This window comes from Balearica regulorum, chromosome 1, assembly GCF_011004875.1.
Source record: "Balearica regulorum gibbericeps isolate bBalReg1 chromosome 1, bBalReg1.pri, whole genome shotgun sequence".
Lineage (NCBI taxonomy): Eukaryota > Metazoa > Chordata > Aves > Gruiformes > Gruidae > Balearica > Balearica regulorum.
This window is the reverse complement of record NC_046184.1, coordinates 53,502,886-53,526,753: the sequence shown is the minus strand read 5'-3', so window position 1 is coordinate 53,526,753 and position 23,868 is coordinate 53,502,886. Positions and strand designations below refer to the sequence as shown.

Genomic DNA, 23,868 nt, shown 5'->3' with positions numbered 1-23,868 from the left:
TTAAACTTGGCTCTCCAGGTTCAGCACAGGTCTCTGCTGTAAAGAGAGCTGCAGGGCAAAAAGCTTCCCCTTTACTGTCACAAAGTGGTTTTGGAACCACCAACACACATAGTTCAGCAATAGAAAACAGGCCCTAGCATATCCACCCCAGCAAGGGGTCTGCAACATCTGCAAAGGCAGACCCTACAAACACTCCTTGCCCAGCCACAGGACTGAGCTCCAAGTCTTGCACAAAGTGGTTCCTTTCTCACTCACAGCACTGCCAGCAGGGTCACTCTGAACTTATAAAAGAAGGGTGGGATTTTTCCCATGCACTTGACATTGCATTTAGTATTTCCAAAGCAGAAAAAAAGCCCTAGTTCTGGTCCAATAAAACAAAAATGTTTTTCTTGATAAGTGCACAGCTTTTTCTCGGTCTCTCTTGATTAAAAAAATAAAATAAAATCAATGTACCTCCAGGCACTTGAAGACAATGTCAAAATGCTCCTTGTGGATATGGAATACGGCTGATCTGATCATCTGCTCAAAGGCTTCTCCTACAGTTGCCCATGGTAGTTCGATTTCTTTTTCAGTAATAGGCCCCAGCTTTAACAGAATTAACTTCATAGCCTGCACAAGAAAAGAGCACATAATGTCCTTATACTTAGAAAATAAATCCAGCAATCCTAAAATTAGCTAGTGCAATATACTGCTACAATATTTCAGTGATCTCGATTCTTTCTAGAACGACTACAAGGGGGAAAAAAGTTATCACTTAAAATCTGAAATATCAGCAAGCAGTACTATTTTAATATATAGGAATACTGCATAGGAATTACTAAAATCAACCCTCATATAGCAAAGAATATTCTTAGAGGAAGGCTTTCAGATCCTATTAAGTAATGAACAGCAAGCATGCTTATCACCAAGGATCCACTGAGACGAACAAGACAACAGTCAACGGTTTCACTGAGCACTGCTGCCTAGGTCTCCGTTACAGCAATATTTAAAGCAGAAATCTTTTCTTGTCTTTACCGTCTCTGCACAAGAGTGGAACATGTTTCGAACACCCTTGCACATCTCAAAAAGTAGCTGTCCTACACCTTCCACCTTCTCAGGGTGCTCCCCCAGGTCACAGAGCATTAAATTGAAGATTGCATTTTTATCAGAAACCTACAAAACATAAGGAGAAAAAAAAAAGTTATATTCTATTCAGAGCTGCCAGATGGATAGATGCAACTAAATGGCTCCACAGCACCATGTTACTCTCCTAGTCCTGCCTTCCCACAACAGTTCAAACTCATTATTTCTGCAACCACACAAGAAATTGAAAGGAGAAAAACGATCAGCTATTCAGCCACTACAGCTGCTCCCCTCAGCCCCAAGATGTACACAGGTCTACTGAGGTCACTGCAGCTGAAAAATATGGGGGTTTATTATTATGATTTTAAAGTTAAACATGTGCATAAATGCACAATTAAATGGGTGCCAACTGAAACACATAGGTTGCTGCATTGGTGTGGAAAGAGATGTGTATCAGCTGAACACAGAATCCAGTCATTCAAATCTATAACCACACTTGGGAACACTGCAAGGACTTCTGGCCCAATATTTTAAACCCCTCCATTTCTGAGGATTGGACTTGAAGTTCAGGAATTTCTGAAAACAAACAAACAAACAAATGTGCTTTATTAAGGTCTCTCAACTTCAGACAAAAATGAGGATACTCAAAATTTGCTAGCCAGTCTCAAAAATCCTAGCTTTTGTATATTTTGACTAAATAAAACACAACTACCAGTCCCTTTCCTTACTCCATGAAAGGCTGCTGTCTGATCTTAATTGATCTGCCTGGGAACATTATAGAGTCTGCTTTTCAGGAGTGTAAAAAGGTCGTCACAAGAATTTCAGTTCTATAAAGGCCTTAAAGCATTAGTGAAAAAGCTAGTGAGGAAACGTGCATTTACAAATTAAAGCCTCCCTTCTACAAGATTACCTTACCATTCCAAGTCATTTTAGATAAACCAACCACACACATTTTGTTTAATTGCTCTTAAAACAGAGAGCATTAAGGCCTCTATTTGCCACTGCTGATACGAAGTGTATGACATTCTCAGTAAAACACTCACTAAAAATGACAACTCAGGACATGCTGAATACCAGTTCAGGCCTTGTTAACCTTTCTTCGGAGAAAAACTAGTATTACGCATTGAATCAAAGAGCCACCACAGAATGGAGATAGCATCAAAGCATAAACAAACACCTCACTTACTTACCTTTCTCATTAGAAAGACGAAACTTTCGGCAGCAAAGTTTCTGATGTGAAGTTTGTGGTGAGCCAGCAGGGTGCTGTACAGGCTACAAAGACACAAAATAATCCAGTGTCTTAAAGGCAATGCAAGAATTGCCACCAATTTGTTTTAAAACTTATGTTTTCAGTTTACATTGCCACTTTTTACAAACACTAAGAATCTATCCTCCTAAACATGGCAAATACCTCCTTCAACTCGATTCCTTCCCACTCCCTGGATAAGCCACATTCAGAAATACCTCTAAAATCTCTGGATCCATAGAGATTCAACTGCAGCATCAAGATTTTCAATACATATACTCAGAAGCAGGAAGTGAAACCAAAGTTGATTTGATAAGCCAGATTTATATTTCAGTTGAGCCAACAGGCTCTCCTGTGCACTTAAAAGTTTCTAAAGATACAATTTACAGGGGTAATAAATTTTTGCAGTTCTCTGTAAGTACCAGTAACAGTTGCAGGTGGCTCAGCACATTTCAGTGCAGGGTGAGTAGTGCCTCAGACTCACAGCCAAGCAGATGTTTTTTCAATATGCTCGACAGCTTTTGCTGGGTTGGAGAAGAAATCTGTAACCTCTCTCTTGCTCCATCTGTTCCAAACTGAAATTAGGAGGAAGCAACATGGATCCACTGGCTATGACAAAAAGAAGAGCCCTGCTACCGCAGCAATGTAAGACTGAATAAGCAGTCATACTGGGTCAGGCCACAGGTCCATCCAGCCCAGTATTCGGTGTACAGCAGCACCCAGAAGCAGATGCCTGGGAAAGGTTTAAAAACAGGGCAAGTGCATATAAAATCAGCCTTCAACCACCTGCAGCTCAGGGACTTCCCAAGCAAGAAGTGGCTCCTATGCATTTGGTAACTCCCTCCAACTTGGCCCGTTTCCCTTTGAACCCATGCCAACCTTCCACATCCACAGCATCCTGCAGCAAGGAGTGTCAAAGCATACAAAACTGTGCATACCTCATCTGCTCTCTCACTAAACAGACAGAAGAAGGGAAAAACAAAAAGGGGAAAACACTGGGGAAGAACAACAAAAGACTCAAAGGAGTCCATTCAATGTCTTCTTAAGCCTAGGTGTCTGCAAGTGGGAAAGACAGAAATGATACAACTATGTACTGGACAGATACTCAAGAGACCTGTGTTGAGTTTAGTCTTGGTCACAGGTTTCCAAGATGCTCTGACAATCCAGTGTCTGTCTCTGTTTACCCAGCTGAGGTGGATGCTTCCTCTCCTGTCGCCATAGGAGAAAAAGGGACCAAAGGCCCAAATCTGCAGCCCAACCCACATCCCTCCTCCAATACAGTGGCCCATGAATGTCAGTAGGATCTCAAAGGAGCTGCATATGATAACAAGGCTCACTGTCTCTCAGAAAGCAGAGAAAGCATGCTAATGAGTATACTGAAGCGTTAAGCCATATATTCATGTTGCATTTACATTTCTATAGCATCTAATAGCTACTGATCAAGACAGACATTAAACATGGTTTTTACCTGTATATGTTATTTATGTCCTTCACCATCAATCTCCACAAGTATTTGTAGAGATAGGAAAGAGAGGTAAAAGCCCATTCCATCAGTTCTGTGTCCTGTGTATCCAGTAACTTGGTGATAGCCAGGAAAAAGTCATGAAAGTGAGGATAGAAATCAGCCTGAAGATCTCGAGCCAGCTGCACCACTAGACTGTGTTTCAGAAAATACACCAGTGTTAGTGCATTTCAAAAACCTGGTCAAACATTGCATAATACAGCATAGTTTCTTTGGAAAGAAAGACAGCATCACCTTTACTTCTCACTTTTATTTAAATATCACATATTAGGCAGCTGTGGATGGCCATAATCTTAAGATTTAAAAAAAAATCAAGCAGCTAACAGTAAACAAGATGACATAAATGATTAACATCAAACAAAGCACATTCTGTCTGACACTCAAGTCAGCTCTCGGGCTAATTTGCTTGCCATGTCATAGTTTGGTGGGTTTTTTGGTTTTTTTTTTGAAGACTTAGAACCATAAAGCTCTATCAGGGAAATATGACCACTTTGGGCATCTCATTGTTATATTTTCCTCAGGTACAATAAAGAAAAAAAACACTCTCAACAGGTCTCATGCTTACTTGTAATACTGTCAAGGCTTCTGACTACATTTTGTCACCATATACTTACTCTAATAGGGGCTGATAAGCAAGACTGCCTTCCATTTGTAAATGTGTCTTCAAGCTCTGCACAATGGCACTCTGGTAATAGACCAGCTGGTTGAAGGACTGGCATTTGTTGGCCACTTCATTGTAGAATTGCACTGTTCAAAGCACAAAAGAGAAACCCTGAAAACTAATCCAGTTCCTGGTAATCACATAAGATGTTGAAGAATAATAACTCTTCAGAGCCCAGTCCAAAAACCAGTCAACAGAAAATCTCCCATTGGGCTCTGGATGCAGAAGAAACCTATTTTAACAGTTTAAGGAAAGCAGGAAACATGAATAAAAATGACATACCAAAATGCTGAGTTAGGTTCAGTTCCTTCCATTTCCGCAGTCCTTCAAAAAAGTAGGTTTCAACCTCCTGTCAAAATAAATATTAAATAATAGCTACCAACCCCAGTGAATGTAGCCTGCAAAGAGGTTCAAATGAAGAAAACTACCAAGTGCCTTAAATATTTTAAGAATATTTCAAGAAATCCTGATGACTTCATTTCAAAAGGTGCTATGGAATTTCCCTAAAAATAAGACTTTTCTTTCAAAACACATTTGAAAATATTTTCTGGTGACAGGATTTGTTTACGTAATTGCTTTTTAGAACTCTGTTGACTGGCAATAATCTAAGACGCTGAGCCATAGCCCACCCAGTACAACACTTTGGGATTTCTTTTGGCAGCTGCATAGCTACCAAGAGGGAAGTTCAGAAGAGCAATCCAGTAGGCCAGGAGGTAATAACCTGCAAAGCACTATAACCACAATGATATCTATACGACATATATAAATGACCCTGCTTTACGATGTATAAAGACACATACTCATGCTTCATACACATTCTGTGAATATTGCAACTATTCAGCACCTGTAAGCCTTTGCAGGTCCACATCTAGGACTGCTGACTGCCAGAGCAGCATCTTCCATACTCAGAAACACCCACGGGCCCACCAGAACCATGGAAGCCATCAGGGTGGTGCCATCAAAGAAGCCTCTGGCAATACCGCGAAGCAAGTCAAAAAGCAAAGGGGAACAAAGCACGAAATGCGGCTCCAGGAAAGGCAACTCTTGCAGGAGCTTCTTTTCAATTTCCTCCTGAATAAATTTATTAACTGAATCTTTCATGGAGCGTATCTACTTGTGATGTGATTTCAGAAAATGACCGCAATTACAGGTCTCACCTCAGCATAGCTTCCAGTTCTGTCAATCCGATGAATAATGTCAATATTAACATTGCTTAAGCGCTCCGAAAAGGTAAGAAACTGTAAAACAAAAGGACATACATGATTTTTGCTCTACTCTGAGAATGGCCATTCTAAGTTCCTCTCAAGAGCACACACACTGCAAACAGAAACCTCACTTCTAAAGACAGGCTGCCAGACAGTATCTGGCAATCTTGAAGCAGACTTCAATCTGTAAACAGTCCTACCAGAATTTTAAGGCAAAAAATGCTTAAAATGCCTGCGAGCAGGACCAACCCTCTCCCCCCCTCGCTCTGCACAGCCAAGGCTTGCAGCCTACATGTCTCCACAACATGGTGAAAAAAACGCAGAGAAATCTACCCGGATTTCAATAAACTGCCCAGCTTTTGCCTTTCCTGAAACAACACCTAGGTTAATACTCCACTGGATATTATTTTTTTAATCAAATTATGTCAGTTTTCTATATCAGGGCTGTGGTGTGCCTGCTGCGTGACACGGACGGTGGCTCGGCTCACGGAGGTGGCACCGGGAAAAAGGGAGAAGCCGCACCTCAGCGCGGGTGTCTCGGCCAGGACCCCTCGCAGCGCTGCAGAGACCCGACCCGACGCGGCGCGGCGCCCCGCGGCCCTGCCACACCACCGGCCCTCACACCTCCTCCCCCCAGTACCGCCTCGGGAGACGGGCACTAACACCGGCAACGAAAACGTAAAGACCCCTTCCCCGGCCACCAGCCGCGGGCGGGCGGGCGCTCACCCGGTGCGTGTTCCCTGACTTGTGGGCAGCGGACTTGCTCTTCATGGCGGCGGCGGGAGGGGGGGTGGGGGGTGTCGGCCTGGGCCCCGCGGCGTGGCGCGGCGCAGCCCCAAACCCACAGCCACACGTGCGACCCTACGCCCAGGGCGCCGCCATACCGGCCACGGGCTGCGGGGAGGAAGAGGCGGGCTCGCCGGCGGAAGGGGCGGGCGACGGCTGCCGGGGGCCGGGGCTGGCTGTTCCCGCTGAGGGAGATTTGAAGTGAGGGTCTGGGAAGAGATGGGGATTTCTGTGTGTCGACACCTGCCCCCGTCTTACCTTGTGAGCAGTGTTTCCGTGAGGTCTCTGGGCAGAGCGGCCCACCTCTGCCCTCGTCTCTGCGCTTTAACGTGGCACGGAGGGCTGGGCACCCCGGTAACGGAGGGAGGCCCCAGCGGTGCCTGAGGAGGAGAAATGGGTGCCAGTGAGAAATGGGTACTAGTGGGAGAGTGCAGCCCTCAGCGTAGTGTTGGTGGCTCAGCCTAAGACAGCCACTACTACAGCCCCGATTTTAGTGCAGACTTTTGTCAGATCTCAAAAACCCTCACAACTCATCCCAGACAAAGTACACACAGACTAAAAGCTCGCACAAAAGCAAGTGCTTATGGACTGCTCGAGGTTCACTGCTGTGCTCGCAGCGGTACCAGGGCCTGTGGGAGCTTCTGCCTGTGACTGCAGTTGTGGGACACAGAGAACCATGCACTGGGGAGATGAGGGGTGAATAGAAGCTGGATGAAGCTTTGGTTTGGGCAGGTGCAGTATGAGCAGCCCGGAGCCACACGAGCATTTTAGGATGCAGTTTACAAGGCTTAGGAGTTTTGTCCCTCCTTAGCCCGCCTGTCCTGCCTGTCACAGGCAGCTCGAGGCCACTCTCAGAAACCAGGTTTGCAGGTTATTCAGACTGCAGGACACAAGGTTGGATTTGAGCATGGCTGAAGTTCACTGTTAGGAGCACGTAGGGACCCACTACTTTGAACAGACCCGACGGGTTAAACACTGTCAGATGCATCCAGAAAAGCTGCCCATGGGCAGGCAATAAGCCATTAACACGATAGTCATCTGGACAGGCGGAGAAGCGGGCTCACTCCAGCACCTGCAAAGTCAGAGAACTACGGAGACAGCTGTTAGCTTTAAAGCTTGCTTTTTTGCTGCTGGAATAGAAAAGGACTTCTGGCATTTGCATTGTGTGAAGAAAATGCCTAATTTAGGCACTTGAGTTCAAAAAGGTTGGCTTGAGTGTTTTCAAGCCCAAGTACCTCCATGAGAAAGTGCAGCTAAAAGCATGTGGAGAGGTCTAGATCCACAAAAGAGCTTAGGCACCAATATGCAACTGTTTAAGAGCACAAATAGCTATCCAAATGTGGTTAATAAATCCGCCTAATACGTCTCCTATGTACTGTGAACTTGTGAAAAACAGTCCACAAGATCTTTTTTCCATTATGAATAGCATCTTGTAGAGTTGTGGAACTTCCTGGGATGCATGTGCTCCAAAATCACCCAAGGGCATGAACGAAATCTAACATCGATGGAAAGCAATGGGGAGAAGAGCTAAGGTGTGCTCTGCCTTTTGCAGAAGAGGAGTCACCAGCAAAAATAAGACATTAGAGAAAGTTTTTAAAAGGTTACAAATGCTTCTTTATGTTTGTAAACTGGCAACTTCCCCAAGGAGTGAGACAGGCTATCCCTGTAGCTGCTGATGTTCATGAGAGCTTCTACCCACAAGAATTACTGATGGACTGCATTTCAGCCAGCAATGAATACAGTACTTGGAGATACATCTGAGTGAGCCTCAGGGCAGTAACTCAGATATTGATACCAGTATGACCATAACAGTAGGTCTGGCACTTCAGCTGGGAAGGCTCAGTGACCCAGAAGGTCCCTTCCCTACTTCTGTATGAGTTACAGCTATGTTAACAATATCCTTTCTACATGTACTCCTCTCTGACTGCGATGCCTCAGGCCTTATTCTTTTACTTTTCCAGGAAGTAAAAGCTGCTCTCCCACCTCTGGGCAGGCCCCATCTACCAACACCCTGTGATTATCTGGTGGGCCCAGCTGTCAGCAAGTCTCCTTCAGAAATCCATGCTAACAGCAAGCAGATGGCCTTCTGAAGAGTGATGGCTTATTGGTAGTAATACCTGTAGAGGCACGTAGAGGAAACCATTGTAAAACAGCACATGCATGTCTATCATAGTCACCTATGCAGATCTGACTTCTTCAAACGCTTGCTGTGGGCTACAACCACCAGTCCCTGACTAATCCATCAGCACTTCTGGGGCAGGTCTAAGATTCCTGTGTCTTCTCCATTCCTGGGCTTTTTAGTCCTGCTGCCCAAAATTTATTTGTTGGACTCAGCAAGAGCCAGAGTCCCTCTTTGTAGAGGCAAAGCAGGCTTGTCCTCTGGAAATGTGTCTTGCCTTGAGTCAGTGTCACACTTTCCAGTTGTTTTTTTTGTTGTTTGGTTTTGTTGTTCTGTTGTGTGGGGTGGTTTGTTTGTTTGTTTGTTTTGGTTGGTTCGGTTTTGTTTAATGAGCATTGTCAATTTAGCCTAATAATAGTAACTTGGGTAAAATACCTCAATATTTAACCCAGGATGGTCTCACAGGGCAGAATTCATCTCACATAACCTGCAATGTTTACAAGGTACATGTCTGCTTCTGAGCAGTCATTTAGGCTCCTTTTATATTCACTGCAGATCTAGGCACATTCTTGTACTTGAAACATCAGTGTTAGAATAAAATGAACTGTGCCTTAGAACTGGCAGTCTGAGAAAGTCTAGATGACCCAATTATATGTACACCTCTGCAACTGACCCCATGAATGCCCCCATGGCATGGCTCAATAACTACATAAATATGCAGTATTCAAATTATTGCAAGTTGCTCTACTTCCATCATATTTTCGTGCATATTGATTACAAGCACAACGCATACTCCTGAAGCCTCTACGACACTGAGTTTCTAACCTAAAGGACATGCTATCTGGTACAAGCCAATCAGCAGCCAGACTTCCAGGACAGCCTGGAACCTCAGGATATTTTAGATTGCTTAGGTGCACAGGTGTAAGATCAAATTTTCATTTTTCTACTATATTCATATGGGCATGGTGGAGATGCCAGAAAAGGAGTTCACACAGGGAATTTCATTGTGAGAAGATCTTGCTTTTCAAAATGAAATGTAATAGGCAAATACTTTAACAGAAGCACCTGTGAATTTAGCCAGCTTCCAGGATCGGATGCCGAAATGTGGGTTCCTCAATCAATATCGAAGACACTAAATAAGTAACTGGAGTCTTGAAGTGATGAAGGTTACCTGCTTTGGTTGTGAACCCAGAAGCCCTTCTCTTTGCTTGTCTCAAGTCGCCTCACAGAAAAACTCTGGGTGCACGGGCTGGGTGCTCATGGCTGGAAACCCGCTGCATCACAGGAGCTCTCCGAAACCGTCATTGAGGGGAAAGCTGGCATGGATTTGAAGGCAGGTTATACAAGTGCATGATGTCTTTGGCGTACTCTTTCAACTGAAGCAAACAGATTTATTTTGTTTTTTAATTTGTCTGGAAAGTAAGAAGAGCCCTTTGAAACACAATGATGTATTTTCACTGCCAGTTTCCTTCTCAGCTTCTAGCTGGCATTTTGCCTTACCTTGCGGGAGAAAATCCCACAAGATTATGTAGGATGTGGTTGAGAGCACTTGCATTTTCAAAAACAAAGCAGACAAGATACTGGAATCCTGTTCTGCAAACTGGTGGAACTGGCCACATTTTTTCTAATATGCTCAAAGCACGGAGATTCTGCAACTAATGCAACTTCAGGTCAATGCTAGCTGAGTCCTGGGGAGAATTTCACCTGCCCTTAGGTTGCAGATCAGACAGTTTTGGGCAAGGAGCTGGAATATAAATCCCAGATTTCTGCAGCTATTTGTGTGTGTGTGTGAGTGTTCATGCCTGAAGTATCCTGAGCTTTGGGACTTCCCTCACTGAAAGGGGCACTGACAATCTGATTCAGCCCCTTGAGACATCTAGGCCAGGTGGCTCCTCTATTGCAAGACAGAGTCCTGCTCCAGAGCCGGAGCATGTGGGCTCTACTAGCTCCATCTCTAGAAGTAAACTGAGTAGTGCCAGAGTACTGGGATCATCCACACCAATTAATCATTAAGACAATCCCTGGCATAATTTTGGTTCATGCCAACTAGTACTATTCCCAGGTTTCTGCTGAGTAGGAAGCCACACCTTGTGGGCTGGGTTGGTTTGTTGTTTTTTTTTTTTTGGGGGGGGGTGTTTGGCTGGGGTTTGTTTGTTTGTTTGTTTGGGGTTTTTTTGAGGTGGGGAAGAAAGTGGTAGAGTTTAATTTGTGTTGGAAAGAAAAAGGGTCTGATTTCTGCATAAACAGCATTTATACAGATGGCCCTGAGACAGGAAGGGATTGCAGTGGTGACTGCTGCTGCTGTTCTTCATCCCCTTTCCCTGCCACAGCAGCAGCAGAACTGGCTTCAGCGTTGTTGAAAGCAACAGCAACAGAGGCAGCAGGAGGAGGACCCACAGATGGAAAGGAAAATGAACAGGGAGGGTGGAGTCTTGTCCCCCAAAAGGGATGTGAATTCTCTCCTGCATTTTGCCCTCACCACTAGAACGAGGGGCATCTGGATTTAACAGAGACCATCTGGATTTCAGGCTGTCTGTCAGCTGTCTGGGACTGCTAAACATCTGATTACAGTCTAACTCATATTTCTGACAACTGTCCCAAAACCTGGCTCTTTGGCATGTCCAGGAACAAAGCATAAAGCCTTTAGCAGTGAATCTGAAGCTATGCTCCCAAATCTCTCCTTCCACCCCACCCCAATCCCTCTTGTTTATTTGGAAGCTTGAAATGACAGTGTAAGATGATGGATTGGGGCTGAGGGATCACAGCTGTAAGTTTTAAGGTAAAGTTAAACCTTCCAAAAAAAGGAAGATAGAAAATCGTAAAAATCTCTTACAAACACATACACACAAGGGAATGCTTCCATCAAAATCATTGCCATCTCCCATATACAATTTTCTTTCTCTTTTTTGTCCTCTTCAGCTCTGTCTTTATTGGTCCCTCAATCTGTAAAAGGCCACTGAGGAAATACTAAATCAATCTAAGACAGCAATTTCTCACAGTGATGTTGAGAAGCTAATTGTGACTACAAAACACAAAATCATAGAAAGATGGGGTCAAGGATATTTCCTTTCGCAAATAGTTTGTGCTTTCAAACTTGCAAAGTCAGTTGTGCATGACATTCAGGGGCAAATAAGGCCAGGCTCAGCATTTTGTTACTAAAAGGAATGCGATGTTTCAGCCATTGAGTAAAAGGCAACATACAAAGCCATTGATACTATTCTTCACATCTCTGCATCCATCTGGTTCATACAAGATAGATCCAAAATTGTAGGTACCCAGATTTGAGGGTTTGGCTAATTAATTTGACTTTTTTTGTTTGTTGTTTTTTTTTTCCTTATTTGAAGCTTGAGCTGTCCTAATATTCATGCAGCTCTAGCTTTGGTCTCAGGTTCCAATAGAGACCATACCTCAATTAACCATTCCTGGCCTCATAGATCCAAGAGGCATAGTGTGTAAAAGCTGAAACTCTCAAGAAAACGTCTAATCTCAGCACTGCAGAGCCCTTTAAGGAAAAACCATTTTAAATGATACATACCCTTAAGCTGAGACTGTTATGAAGCAGTCTAATTTTGGTGTGTACTGCTTGATGAAATATTTGTGGGTAGCTTAGAAAAATGGAAGAACTTACACTATATCTAGAGACAAAGCAGCCCTTCTTGCCACTTCCACTGTGTCATTGGCTGTTGGCACTAGCTGCTAAATCATAGATGTTCATGAGAAAGTTCCAGCACTGGTCTATATAAACCAGAAGAAACCCCATGACTAGATTCCTTGGTTGGTTTCCAAAACTCCATGTTACCTGAGGAAGAAGGATTTGCCACGAGATCAGTTCCGCTTCCAGACAATGTCCCTAGTCATACTGCAGTAGGACTTTTAGGGACATCTCTGGTGTGTATTCTTAACTCCTAGCACCCCAAGTTTCTGCTAGTCAATGAGTCCCTGTCTGTGATAAAAACCTTATGAGGAGATACAACTGCACTTTGCTTGGAAAACAATTCTCTCTAGAGGAAGAGATGCAAAATTTTCTGGATGCTCTGACTGTAGAGACGTTGATAACACCAAGGAAAGAAACGGGTCTGTCCTTTCTTTCCACAAAAGTTAGATAAGTTTTTGGGCCCTGCTACTGCTTCTAATACCAACTTGTGCGTCTAAATTATGATCAGATCAAATAGGAGCCATTAAAACAACTGATAGAACAAACGTACTGAAATAATAGATCCCTGTGCGAGAAATATCCAAGTGGAGACTGACACTTAGAAAACAGATGATCATCAACCTCCAAGTGAGGGGAAAAAAAAAGGCATTGAAGCAGGTAAAGTCCTCACTGCTTGTACTGGGCAGACGCTTACCACAAGGGTGCAGTTCCCTTCTCCAGCTGTAGCCACCTGGTGTTCATAGCCAGTGGAAGAAGATGAGTACTGAGCTTGCCACACAGATGAGTTAACAGGTGCTCCACCGGTGCCTGTGTTCAAGTGAGGTGAAATGAGCCCCCTTAAAATGGTGATCTACTGGACAGATACAGAGCATCTGTTGTGCCAAGAGATGGATTCCCTTAAAATTAGCTGCGGCCAAAGTGCTTCTCCTTCACTGACATTTCTACCTCTGTGCTTCCTTGTGCATCACGGCATTCACTGAGTTTTCAAATTGCTAACACTATCACATGGCATTTCCATTATAGGTATTAACCTGACTGTGCAGAAGCTGTGGGGGATTTATGGTGCTGGATCTGCATCATTCTTTTTTGCATCTTCAGAAATGCAAATGTACCTTAGCCTACAATCCACATTTTCATCAAAATCCCCTCAGTAGCCTATTTGAATGCATGCTAAAACTGGATACCAATATACTACAATAATATAGACGTCCACTGTAAGAGTCCCAGAGTGCCTGGATTGGTAAAGTCCCCCTCCTGTGGAGTTTGGTCATGAAAAGCCACATAACACGTGCTCACTGTCCCCTACCTACCACAGATCACCCACCCCTCCCCAGCATCCTGCAACAGCCATGAGACTGCAGTCCAAGAGGTCACAAAAACTACGGTGTGTCCCAGCAGCATACTGGGAGAGACCAAGGATGCTGGAAGTGTTTCCACTCTCCAAAAAAACCAGGGATTTGCTATTTCAAATGTCCAGATAACATTAGAAAGATGTGCCATAAGTCAATGTTATAGAGGAAAACAGAAGAAACAAACCAAACCAAAGCCAGCAGCTGCAGACAGTTGGACCTGGGGGAAAAAAAACCTCCTTTCTTATCTCCATTTGGTGATGAGTGTAGCTTTGAGAATGTCTGACAAGCAAACCAGTTAAACATAAAGAGCTGCAGCAAGTATGCATAACTGCCTTCAAATATTTCCAAGTGATGTATGCATCTGTGTGATCTTCAGTGTGGGCAGCCTTGGCAGAGAGCAGAAGAGGGGCTGGAGAGGATCAAAAAGGGGTTTAAAAGAGAGGCAAGGCAGTCAACTCATAGAGACACTGCAAAAATGGAAGAAAAAACTGAATAGCAACGAACAATTTTTGGGGAAAATGCCTCTTGGGACTTGGGGTCCAAAAAAGAAGGGATTCAGGCAGAAGAAATGTGGGAGGGCGGAGAAAGAGAAAATGTCTTAATATAAGGAGTCAGGGGGATGAAAGGACTGAGGGAGCACAAGAGATTTAGCAGTAAAAATTACAGAGAAGGATGAGAGACAGATAACAAGGGAGATATCAGAACTGGTGATAGACACTGGAGTATGAATGGGAGAATAAACCAAAATAATAAAAAAGAAAGGCTACATAGGGTGCTGGGGCAGTGGCAGAGAACATTTTTCAGAGTATTTTTAAGTTAGCAGGCTCATTTCCAGAGGCTTTCTCTGTAGATAAAGGAAAGAGACAGGCTCCTCCAGGGAGTATATCAAAGCAGCAAAGTTTCTTTCTGAAGAGCCTGTCTCTATCCTTCAGTTAGAGAGGAAACATAGGGAGCCAAGCTGCATAACTGAAGTACCTACACTGTGCACATCTTAAAATAATACCAACTAGAACATGTGAACACAGATAGTTTGGACAGCAGGTAGTGGAAAAAGGGAAAACAACAGAAATAGAATAAGGAAATTCAGAAAAGATCTACTCAGAAAAAAATCAATTTTTGTTGATCATTCTGGTGAACATTTGACAGCCTTTTCTCATACATTAACTGCAAGTAAACAAACTAGTTGAATTGTAATTCTGTTGATACAAAATTGAACACTTTAAGTAAACAAAAGATCCCAAAGCCATGAGAATAAAGTTCAAGCATGTAACTTATTTGTCCTTTTCAGTTAAAGAAGTGAAATCTGTACCACAATTTTATTCCCATATTAATTATTCTCTTGAGCAAATAACTATGCATGCCACATCTCACTGCATGGATTGTCCTTAAATAAATTTTGAATTTTTTTCTTTTAAATGGAAGAGCAGAATCATCCAGCAAATAAATTATAGGCTCCAAATCACTTGGATTTAAATGTTCAGTATTCAAGGCTAACTTAAGTACTTGCTTCAATCCAGAGGCACTGACTATTGATTTTAAAAGGTGTGTTGGTATTGGGGGGTTACACAATCTGAAGTTTCCTTCTCAAGACCATTAAGCACTCATGTGTAAATAATTTTGCTTGCAAATTGCATTTGTTCAAATTTCTGTGGAATGCAAAAATAGAAAAAACAAACAACTAAGGAGGTTTCATTCAAAATGTCAATAGAAACGTGATTTATTCCTGTGATTTTTATGCATCTCTCTGGCTCTTTTCCCACCATTGATCTCTTTCTCTGTAAGTCACTCCATCTCTCTTTGTGTCCCAAACAAGCTAAGCATGAGAGGACAAGCACTTCAAGCAAACAAGTTGTTACCCTGAAAGAATTCCCATGATTATGATCTTAAGCAAAAACCTTCTGCAAACCTATGCCCCTACGAATTTGGGATTTGGATAGGATGAGGATTGGAAATGCTAGACATAGAATTAGGGAATTATGCTGCTTGAAATATTTAGCTTGTGTTTATTATGGTGTTTTAAGGCATAAGACACTTGCAAATTGAATCACATTCTTGCTATTGCCCACAAACAACACACGGTCTGCACAAGAGGGGCTTCTGTGCATTGGGCACTGCAGATCCAGCTAGCTGGAAGGAAGTTTCTGAAAGTATGCAGGACATCCCTGTACAAGAAAATCCCAGTGCTTAAATGCCATGTGACTATTCCTATAGAACTCATCCAAATTTCACCAGGAATATTGACGATGATACTGCTCTTCTGAATACCCTTACGGAGTCATTCTGTCATGTCCAAACACTATTAACAGAAGAACTGACACCAAAAAAAAGTAATTAAACAGACAGCTAAGAATATCACTAAATAACACTGTGGAAGATTTGTCTAAGGTAGCATTAAACCAGGGGAAGCAAAGTCATTGATGATGGTAGTCAAGTAACTAGCTATACCAATCCCAGCAATTCAAAACAGCAATGTGTGGACAAGCACAGCAAGCAGGAGAGATTAGAGTGGAGTCAAACACTAACTGATCTCTAGAAATATAAAACACCATCAGCATTGAAATTCCATTAACCCAAAAGCCGAGCAGGCTTTTCAAGGTGATAAGTGATGCTGTGCAGGAAGCAGTTGCAGTTTTATTAATTTTGCTGGAATCAAAATCTTCCACAAGTAAAAGAAGTGCATTTTGACTTGAAGCATTTCATTGTGAGAATTAGGATTCAATGACTGCTTTTGATCTATTATTTCCAACAAGAACAATGAGCAAAAGAAAATTTAACAGGTAGCTCCATGAACAGAGGAGTAAATAGAACCTGGATCCCCATAGCTCTGTGTCTTAGCGTTGGTTGGCTTGTGTATGACAAGCTATAAGATGAGAAGCTATGCCTGCAGCTGGGCGTTTTTAAGGTCTTTCTCTCATATGGTTTCAGTGTTATCTAATAGAAGTTCAGCTCCTGCTGCAGTCTTCCTTTCAGCAAGACTATTTACAGAATCTCTCTTTTTTGCCTATCTACTTTCATGAAACTGGTAGCGCCTTCATATCTCTGAGGTCTCTGCTTCTCTATAAATTCGGTCATGGTGTTCAATGGTTACTGGGTAGACAGCAGACACCTTCCACATGCATACATGTATGCATACACACAGAGCATGATCCTACACCCCTAATTTCCTAAGAAAATCATAAAAAAAACCCAGTTTTTCAAAATGACAGCTCATAACACAGTTCCCAGAAAAGGCCAAACTGAGCACAAAAAAAGGCCAAAAATTAGTTTTTGCCGATTTTATTTTGAAATGGGTTTGTTTGTTTGCTTGCTTGCTTGCTTGTTTGTTTGTTTTTACTAATGTCCAGCCATTCTCTGGCAAGGTTTCCAAACTGATCCCTGTGTAAGCAGAAGAGAACAGAGCTCAGACTTCCAAACCCAGTCCTGGCACTACACAGGAGTACCATTGAGCAGGAACTGCTCTTCATCTGTGAACTCAGCTCAGCTGGTGTAGGTGCAGCTGAGCCCCACACAGTCTGACACTGCACACTCAAATAGGGAACCACTGGAAGTCCAAGAGCCCCCAGGCTGCCAGGGCAAAATGCAAAGGGTCTTGCAGCACTGACGAGCAGCGTTTACTGGGTCTCCAGTGCTCTCCTACCTCACTTCCAGTTGCTTTTGCCCATGCCCATATTTCCCTACAAGCAGGAGAAGCCCCCAAAGTGTATCTCCACAACTTAGTTCAGAGAGGTGGGCAGCTTGTCTCCAAGTGCAGGGCTTGATACATGTGTCTCTTATCTAAGATATAGAGAGAAACCCATCCCACTGATCTCCCAATGCTGTGGCCCATCCACATGAAAAGGAGCAGGGAGGGACTGTCCTTCTAATACAGACACTTCAGTAACACCTCAGAGATCTGTGCAGTGATGGAAATGAGCCAAATACCAGAACAAGGAGGGAACCATTTGGGTCCCATAGGGCAGTCTAGGGTTTGCTTAGGCAGATTCACAGCCTTTTTAACTTGAGGGTGCTGGAGAGATGTGAATCTTACACTTCCTGCTATTAAACACCAAATCTCACTGATGCCAGTGGATCTCACATGAGTAGAGTCACGCGGCCACTGAAATGAGGGACCACATAAAACCAGATGGAGATGGGACAAGGTGCTACAAGAAAACAATTACATATGGTCTCTGACTTTGGAAGACATTTAAATATCTATTGTAGCAATGAGAAAAAGCAAATACCTGCAGTTCTGTCTCTGTTACACAGTACAAGCCCACTGTGTTCCTTGGAACTGATTTGATTTTGTGTGTGAAAAATCCAGAAGAAAAACATTTAACCTTGTTCTCCAGGTCCACTTACTGTGATTCAGGACATGGGCATTCCACAAATTCGCTGCTGCTTCCTAAGATGGAAACATCCAAATGGGAGGATCCAGCCTTTCTTGCCATATTGGTCATGATGACATTTGAAAGACAGTTTGCTTAACACTCCCGTGAAAAGAATCAAAGATGCCACCTGAAACCAGAGTGACGGGCATTTCCTCATAGCTGCTTGTGTTTCAGTTAAACATGATTTATTTTCCAATACATGTTATCACTTGCTGTGTTTACATTATGTCAAAAATGATAAAGAAGCAGAATCAAAACTGTATTAATCCCACGTAGTTAATACTTTAAATGCATGTTATTGTTTGAATGGTTTGAGCAACATAATACCTGAAAGAGTGCAAACAAGTGAACCGAGCATAGAGCTCTGAGCAGCACAAGCTATGGGTCTGGGCAGAAAAGTGGGTCACGTTTTTTGTATTTTTGCTGGACAACGTCGGTTCATTGCACTGTGTGGGAAGGTGCTGGTTTTGACTGAAGCTTTGCTGGGAAGGTTTATCATCTTTCATGTGGTCAAAAGCTGATAGCAAATTAGGGCAACCACCTCAGATAATCAATAGCTCAATAGCCTAATTGGCAGGGGTACAGAATAAGTTTCTTTGCTCTTCCTCAGCAGGACACCTGGAAGCTGTTACTCATTGTATAAGTAATTAAAGAGTAATTGGGCCAGAGAGACTGACGCCCTAACCTGCCGTGGTGAGATTAGGACATGCCACTTGTACTACAGCGGCCAGCTTCTGTATATTCAGGGACATTTATATTCCTAGATGGGCATCTAGAGACCAGACCAACACAGACATGATTTCACAGCTCAACTTAATAACCTCACCTGACCGGACTTCCACCTGCACCCCCTCTGTCCAACATGCACTCAGAAATACCTCCAAATGGCCTACCAAATCCAGAGCTCCTGAGGAGATAAAAGTGCTTCATGAGCTGAGTTTGGTTGTCAGGTGTCTGGTCAATCATGGAAGGCTGCTGAAAACCATGTCTCAAATTGGTCAGATGCAGGCAGGTCAGAGTGCCTTGTGCTGAACCCAGAGCACTTGCAGCAAAGACCAATTCCAGCAAATCCATCTGTGGATAAGAGCCAGGAGAGGCTGGGCAGGAAAGAGACTTATCTACCTGCCGTGAAGGAATTTTTATCCTCAAGCTGGTATGAAATCACCTCCGGCGTAGCACTTTGCCAAAGCAGTTCAAGCCAGAAGGCCTCTGTGCAAAGCTACTGAGCCCAGCTGCAAGGTGTGCTGCATGCAGCTGCACTGCTGTCAGGCCCAGCTTAGTCAGCTTTGGCATCCTTACATCTTAATCCCGCATATGGGGTTGCTAACGTATGGCAAAGTGGCCAAATGTAGTATTTGCTGTGTTAGTCCTGGATGTACTGCTAGCTAGAGAAATAGGTATATCTTCACTGCTTGATATCCACAGTCTTGAAATCCCTTAGGTGTTTTAGATACATTCCCCTGTGCTTAAGATATGTGAAGCTCCATCTGTGATATTCCTGTGCACTTTAACTGTTGAACCTGCAACTGAAGAGTGTTAGCAAAACTTCTGCGAGCACAGCACAGGTAGTGGGGCTTCCCTGTCATATAACTGCAGTGTTCAGCAGCTCGCCTTGGCAAATCTGCTATGATAGCCGATACAGTGAGTTATCTTCCAGATTGCTCAAACGATAGAAATGTATATATAAAAACACATTTTCACCTTCATTTTGGCACGATGGTAGCATATACTAATAAAGAAGGGGATTCCCGATCCTGGGGAATTACCGGGTGAATTGTCTTCCCTCCAAAACCCCTGGACCGTGACCCTGCTTTGCGGTGTAAGCCCGTTAAGGTGGGACTCTGCGGTGGGGCCATCCCGCCCGCCTCGGCGCCGCAGGGCCCGGAGGCACAGGGCTGCCATAGCCCGGGATGGCCCGGCCGGGGCCGCGCCGCGAGGATCGCCGCCCCTTCCCGCTCCGCGGGGGCGCTTACCGCTGCGGGGAGGAGCGGGCACCGGCACCGTATAAGGCCCGCCCGCCGTCCCGGCTCCGGCACTCGCACAGCTGCTCCTGGCGTGGCTCCCGCCCGCCCCTCCGTAGACACACGAACGCAGACCTGCGCCGGGCGCGGCGCACCGCTCCGCACCTGTCCCGGCGGGGCACACCGCTCCGCACCTCACCGCACCGCTCCGCACCTGTCCCGGCGGGGCACACCGCTCCGCACCTCACCGCACCGCTCCGCACCTGTCCCGGCGGGGCGCATCGCTCCGCACCGCTCCGCACCCGTCCCGGTGGGGCACGCCGCTCCGCACCTCATCGCTCCGCACCTGTCCCGGCGGGGCGCATCGCTCCGCACCGCTCCCCCCCCGCTGTCCACCTGTCCCAACGGGGCGCACCGCTCCTCTCCGGACCGCTCCTCCGCACCTGTCCCGGCGGGGTGCATCGCTTCGCTCCGCACCGCTCCACGCCCGCCCCGGCGAGGCGCACAGTACCGCGGCACTCCCGCGGGGTCCCGTCCCCATCACCTTCCGCCTGCGCCAGCCGGCCCGTACCGGCCCTGCAGGGGCAGCAGCTGCCCCTCTGATTTTGGGGCAGATCCTCGGCTCCAAGGGCGAGTCCCTCCCGTAGCATGGGGCGCTTCACCGTCTGGGACTATGTGGTCTTTGCAGCCATGCTGCTGGTCTCGGCCGTCATCGGCGTCTACTACGCCTTTGTAGGAGGTGGGCAGAAGACCTCCAAGGACTTCCTCATGGGGGGCCGCAGCATGAGCGCCCTCCCTGTCGCGCTGTCCCTCACTGCCAGCTTCATGTCAGCTGTCACCGTACTGGGCACCCCCGCCGAAATCTACCGCTACGGTGCCGTCTTCTGCATCTTCGCCATCACCTACGGCCTGGTGGTGCTGTGCAGTGCCGAGATCTTCCTGCCGGTCTTCTACAAGTTGGGCATTACCAGCACCTACGAGGTAAGATGGAGTAGAAGCAGCTTTTCCACAGCTTTCAGGGAGCTGGAGGGGCTTCTCATTCCTGCTTTCTACATGCCTCCTCTCAGTCTCTTCCCCCAAACCCCTCTGCACTCTGTGCTGCCCCATATCTCCACACTCCCAAGGGCAGGCTGCAGCCTGCTCTGTCCCCAAGTCTGCCCACACTGCCTCTGCAGAGAGGAGATGCTCAGCCCTGCTGTCTTGGTTCAGGAGCTGTGCACCACACCAGATCTGTTTCCTCACTCCAAACACTCAGTTCAGCAGGTGGATTAATCCTCATGCAGCTTGGATGGTGACATGTGGTTAATGATGTGTAATTAATATACCAAGAGCAGAGTGCAAGAGCATCTAACGTAAGAACCAGATTCTCAAATCATGCTCCCTCCAGATAGGTTCCTAAGTCCCCCACCGGGGGAGTATATATATTTGTGCTGTTCCTAGAGATTTTGGGGAGACATCCTTTCCACCTGAGGCTGTTCACACTGGTGAATGTCTTCTCCATCATATACAGGAAGGGCAGCAAGTGCTTTGTGTCTGCAAGAGTTTTCTTACTTCCACCGAAATATGGCTGAGCCGCTCTTCAGCTCAGCATGTAAGTTATAGCCATAGCTAGCAGTGCAGAGACTGTTTTGGGGTGAGGAAGCATCTGGTCAGGACTTTCTTCTGGTTCTGTGCAACCTGTTTATCTTCCTGCATGGAGATCGTTCCTAGCTGCAGATTTGGAGGCAAATTACTCTTTTCACAGAGGACATTGGGAAAGGGGCATCGGTGCAGGTGAAAGTCCTCGATCTTTTGCATTTTATTACACTGAACAGGGGCGTTGCAGCACTGGAGGCTGAAAACAAGGTTTTCTGTTGGTAGCTTTAGATAAGAATTCACCAACAGAAATCTCTGGTGGCTTCCAGTATGTTTTAAACTACTAATCTTTGGACTGTCAGTTATGATGATACTTAAAATAGGGCTCTTTTAAATAAAGACTTATAATTATGACTGGAAACTCACTGATAATCTTGGGGTTAAATCAGAGTAATGTACCTATAAAAGATATATCTGCTATTTGTGGACAGAGTTCAGAGATTAAACAACTCATAGTGTCTGTCCAGGGGTTCAGCACTGCTTCCTTGCATGGACATGCTCACAGATCATGTTTTAAATGCTCAATTCATGAGTGAGCACTCTGAGATACTTCAGTGTTTGTCTGTGTCGATTCAACAGACTGGCAGACAAAGGCGATCTCTTTTGTACAACTAGGGTATGTGGTTCGTTCCCACAGGTGGTGGGAACGAATCTGCCCTACAACATGACAGACTCATTCAGAGGTTGTGCTGTCCCAGGCTAGATAGAAAAGTGAGGGTTCCTGATTTGAAAAAGGCTAGATTTCCATTTACCAGTGGAATGTAGTGACCTGCTTTGGGCAGTGCAGAAGGTGAGGTTACCATGGGAGGAACCTGCTGACCACTGAAAACCTTCTGCCCTCTCTCACATTAGTTCAGATGGACACATAAGTACCAGCTTCCAAATCGACTAAGGCTTAGGAATAGCCATAACATTTTCTTTTTCTCTCTGATTTCACAACGCAAGTGTGTTCTGTTGTTTGCTGGTGCGTCATTGTGAACTTTTAGGTTGCCCTTTGCAGAGTGAAGAGTTGGACTCAATGATCCTCGTTGGTCCCTTCCAACTCAGGATATTAATGATTCTGTGATAATATGTGCTGGTCTTTGCCGGGTCATGATGCAGAGCTGCCTTCCTATTGCCTGCCTTAAGGCAGCTGCGTAGCACCAGTTTCCATTCTGCAGACTCCATCGTATACTGACTAGCTTATGTCTACTTCACTTGCTCATGTGTCATTACCCAGTGGTGAGGTCTGTAAAGAAATATCAAATCAAGGTGAGAAAGATGTCATTCAAGGTGACTTTTGGAGTTTTGGCCATTCATGAGAATGTAAAAACAGCACTATGCCCTTTCTGTACTGTTTATGGCTTCAGTCTAGTCCTATTAATATTGCCAAGTTTTGATATAAACATTTGTTTTTTCTTCTCTTTTGCAGTATTTAGAGCTTCGCTTTAATAAATACCTGCGCCTCTGTGGAACGGTCCTCTTCATTATACAAACGGCAAGTAAACCTCAAAGCTGTTCTGTGATCCTCGTAGCCACTGGGATTCTTCAGCTTAGTGCAACCATCTGTTCTCTCTGAACGGTTGATGAGGTTACCACAGTGCATGGGTGGCTGGGAGTGGAAGAAACAAAGCGCTCTCTGCTCCAAAGCAATGAGGTGGGGAGCGGATGCTGGGCTACCTGCCCCTTTGGTCTCTGCGTGCATTGTTGAGCACCCAGAGCAGTCACTTGGCATCAGTGCCATGCCCAGAGACGAGTGACCCTTCACTGCAGGGTAGCAGTGTGAAGAGCAGTCATTCGCCTGCCTGCTGGAGAAACCCACAATGGGTTCAAAATGTAAACATGCCCCAATTATCTGCAGCAGCAGTTTCCATCCTCTGGTTCATGGATTCTGGAAGTCTGACTAATTCTGAAGGGTCTGTGAAAAGTGACAAAATAAGTTATCAGGAGCTGTCATTTGCTGTGCAAGGGTTTGTACCACCACTGGAAAAACCCTGAGTGTCTGCAAACTGAGAAGTAGAAATTACTGCCTTGGAGAATGTTAAACTAAACCAGTCCCTGCAATTATTGTTGGTACAGTTTGCTGTATCCAGCCCATTTGGTGAGTCAGTCAGACTTTTTGGGGAAAAGTCAGACTTTTAGGGGAGTTCAAAGCAAGAATGAATGTACAATCAGAAAGCTTTTCAAGTTACATGCTTGCTTTTTGCCCGTTTTTGTATTTTTAAGAGACACCAAGAGCTATAAGGCAATCACACTTGCACCAATAAGATGGTGGTCAATGCAGTGCTGCTTACTTATTTGAACAGTACTGATTC

General features: G+C 44.9%; 2 protein-coding genes across 2 annotated transcripts in view; one reads left to right on the top strand and one right to left on the bottom strand.

The window, feature by feature from the left end:
- UTP20 (UTP20 small subunit processome component) overlaps positions 1-6,602 on the bottom strand; it is a 65,582-nt gene extending 58,980 nt beyond the window's left edge. Inside the window, 8 exon segments of the mRNA XM_075749673.1 lie at positions 454-609; positions 1,015-1,152; positions 2,253-2,334; positions 3,777-3,965; positions 4,445-4,577; positions 4,774-4,840; positions 5,649-5,729; positions 6,423-6,602. Coding sequence (XP_075605788.1) covers positions 454-609; positions 1,015-1,152; positions 2,253-2,334; positions 3,777-3,965; positions 4,445-4,577; positions 4,774-4,840; positions 5,649-5,729; positions 6,423-6,467 — 891 coding nt within the window. The 5' untranslated portion in view covers positions 6,468-6,602.
- Positions 6,603-19,037: 12,435 nt separating this feature from the next.
- The window catches only part of SLC5A8 (solute carrier family 5 member 8), a 29,992-nt gene continuing 25,161 nt past the window's right edge, over positions 19,038-23,868 (top strand). The window contains exons 1-2 of the mRNA XM_010302592.2: positions 19,038-20,920; positions 22,986-23,051. Coding sequence (XP_010300894.2) covers positions 20,588-20,920; positions 22,986-23,051 — 399 coding nt within the window. The 5' untranslated portion in view covers positions 19,038-20,587. The remainder of the gene's footprint in view (positions 20,921-22,985; positions 23,052-23,868) is intronic.